A 2,609-nucleotide genomic window follows, 5' to 3' on the forward strand; every position below is an offset into this window, starting at 1 on the left:
ATCTTGGTGCTCAGCAGATGTTTGAGTGCCTGTTTCATTTTCTGCCTGGCTCTATTGGCAGCCCATCAGCTGGACCCCTGAAGTAGGGGGCAAGCCCAGGCTTCCCTACAAGGGAGCATACACTGTGGGCTTCTCTAAACCCTTTTGTTAGAAACTCTGGAGATTTGAGACTTCACTCAAATTGTGACTAAAAACTTGATTCTGAGACCTCTAAATGCTGCAAAACAGGATTCCTGCAGCTACCTGGGAGCTGTAGTAACTTTCCTCTTTCCATTTCCTAGTGTGCTACTGGCACTAGCAAAAGGTTCTGCTGGCCTTTCAGGTGTCTCATCCTTCTTTGATCTTAAAACATTATTCTTCTATCAACGTGTGTTACTTTTTTTAAATGAAAGCTTGCCTGTGATGAGCCATGAAATCTGACTTGAGTGTAAATATTAAAACGCTTATAAATGATTGAAGCACTCAAAGGTGTAACTGTTGGTGGTTGCTGCTCTGAATACTGAGCTATTTAGGGTTATTAAGAGTAACAAAAATGGAGCAGTGCTCTTACATAAGACATGTCAGGAGCTTCCAAATGGTAGAATTCAGAGTAGTGCTTGTCTTGGGAGCTCAGACTTGGTCTGAGAGGGAGGGATGTAATTTTAGTTCAGCAATAGTGCTGTTGAGGTGATTCTAGACACTGTGATTATGAGGTATGTCAACCAGCAAGGAAGCTGCTGACTTTGGGGAAAGGAAACTGTGGACATTCAAGACCTGTTATCTTGGTGATCAGCATAGCCCCATGGTGTTTGCAAGCAGATGTAGTGGTCCTTGAGAGAACGTGGCTAACCTGGGGTGGTGGCTGTTGTTGTAGGTATCTCCCTGCCTTCCAGTGTTGTCCCGGTTACTGTTCAACAGCGACTCTGACTTGCTGGCAGATGCATGTTGGGCTCTTTCCTACTTATCAGATGGCCCCAATGAGAAAATCCAAGCAGTTATTGACTCGGGAGTGTGTCGGCGACTGGTGGAGCTCTTAATGTGAGTATCTTGTCCTGCTGCTTCAGCCCAGTGAGACTGGGAAGTGAGTGACTGAGTGTGTATCACTATCAAAACCCAGCAGAGCGCTCTGCCCACCTCTCGTGGGCACAGGATCCAGGTAACAGGTACCTCAGCTGCCTTTGGTGCAGTTACATAGGAGGGTCTGAAGCAGATCAAGAGCTGTAGCTTACTGGCTTTTCTTTCTGAGAGAAGCTGAGTGTTTTCTCATGCTGGAATGACAAATACTGTGCACTAGGGAGAAATTATTAGAGAGAGGTTGGACTGACACCTCTAGTCTGTGGAAGGAGAAGACTGCAGAGTGTCTTGTGCTCTCAAACTTCAAATATGTTAATGCAAGCCCAGTTACTAAGCAAATCAAATGTGGTAAGAGTTGTGTCTAGCAAAAGTCAGTGTGGATTTATTTCTCCAATATCTCTGTGAAATACAGACATACAGATTTCCATATTATATGGAAACTTGGACAAAAATGTTTGCTGTTTGCAGTTTGAATGGGCCTCTTTAACATCTTCAGAACTGGTAGAACTGCAAGATACTTGCTTCCAAAATTCTCCTGAAAAATTCTGGGGTGTTCTCATTGGGTTGACAACATCTTTGTTCAGGAAGGTGATGTAAAAGGTGAGATCTGTAATTAAGCTGAAGATGGTGGAGTTAGGATGTTAAGGATGAAAATGTCTGTATTGCAAGTTTGTCTTCAGTCCCTGCTTATCCAGTGGCAATACAGCCCAGTTATTGTATGTTCCTGTAAGGCAGAGGATGGAATTCTGAGTAAATAGTGCAGATGAGACACTGGGGAGAGAATCTTGTGAATATCCAGGTGCATGTGATCTGATAAGACTTGTTTCTTGTTCTTTGCACCATTTTTCCTGCAGGCACAATGACTACAAAGTGGCCTCCCCAGCTTTGCGAGCGGTCGGCAACATCGTGACAGGGGATGACATCCAGACCCAGGTGAGGGGCAGTGACTGTCTTGCAGGGAAATGCAGTGCCCATGTAGTGCATTCACTGTGTGAAAACTGAAAGTGTTTAGCTCTGTACCTGATACTGGTGATCTCACTTCTGCTTTCTTTCTCAAAAGGTGATTCTGAACTGTTCAGCCTTGCCTTGTCTCCTTCATTTATTAAGTAGCCCCAAGGAGTCAATCAGGAAAGAAGCCTGCTGGACTATATCAAACATCACAGCAGGGAACAGAGCACAAATACAGGTACAGTCTTCTCCAGCCCACCTGTAATGATCTGAATTCCAAGCTCAGCATTAAGGATGTACAACTTTTTTTCTTCTCTGACACCTAAAGGCTGTTTTTGTTCACATCTCTTATTCTGCAGTAATTTGCAAATGTGCTGCTCCCAGCCATCTGCCAAACAGGAGCAGGGGGGAAAAAACCCAAACCTGCTAATTATCCCAACAAAGACTGGGCTGAAACGAGTCCCACAGGTTGGATCATTGGAATAAGAGGAGATACAGCCCCTATTTCTCCATGCTCAATTAGAGATAGCCTTTTGAAAAGCTGGAGCTTGTTGAGTTTTAATTATCCTTTTAATGACCTACATACAAAAGCAGACAAATGATAAAAA

General features: G+C 44.0%; 1 protein-coding gene across 1 annotated transcript in view; it reads left to right on the forward strand.

Annotated features, from left to right (window-relative positions):
• Window positions 1-2,609, forward strand: part of LOC104530097 (importin subunit alpha-7) — a 9,927-nt gene that overhangs the window by 4,456 nt on the left and 2,862 nt on the right. Inside the window, exons 8-10 of the mRNA XM_010174578.1 lie at window positions 854-1,017; window positions 1,908-1,986; window positions 2,114-2,239. Of these exons, the coding sequence (XP_010172880.1) occupies window positions 854-1,017; window positions 1,908-1,986; window positions 2,114-2,239 (369 nt within the window). The remainder of the gene's footprint in view (window positions 1-853; window positions 1,018-1,907; window positions 1,987-2,113; window positions 2,240-2,609) is intronic.

The sequence above is a fragment of the Antrostomus carolinensis genome, unplaced genomic scaffold (assembly GCF_000700745.2).
Source record: "Antrostomus carolinensis isolate BGI_N321 unplaced genomic scaffold, ASM70074v2 scaffold30798, whole genome shotgun sequence".
NCBI lineage: Eukaryota > Metazoa > Chordata > Aves > Caprimulgiformes > Caprimulgidae > Antrostomus > Antrostomus carolinensis.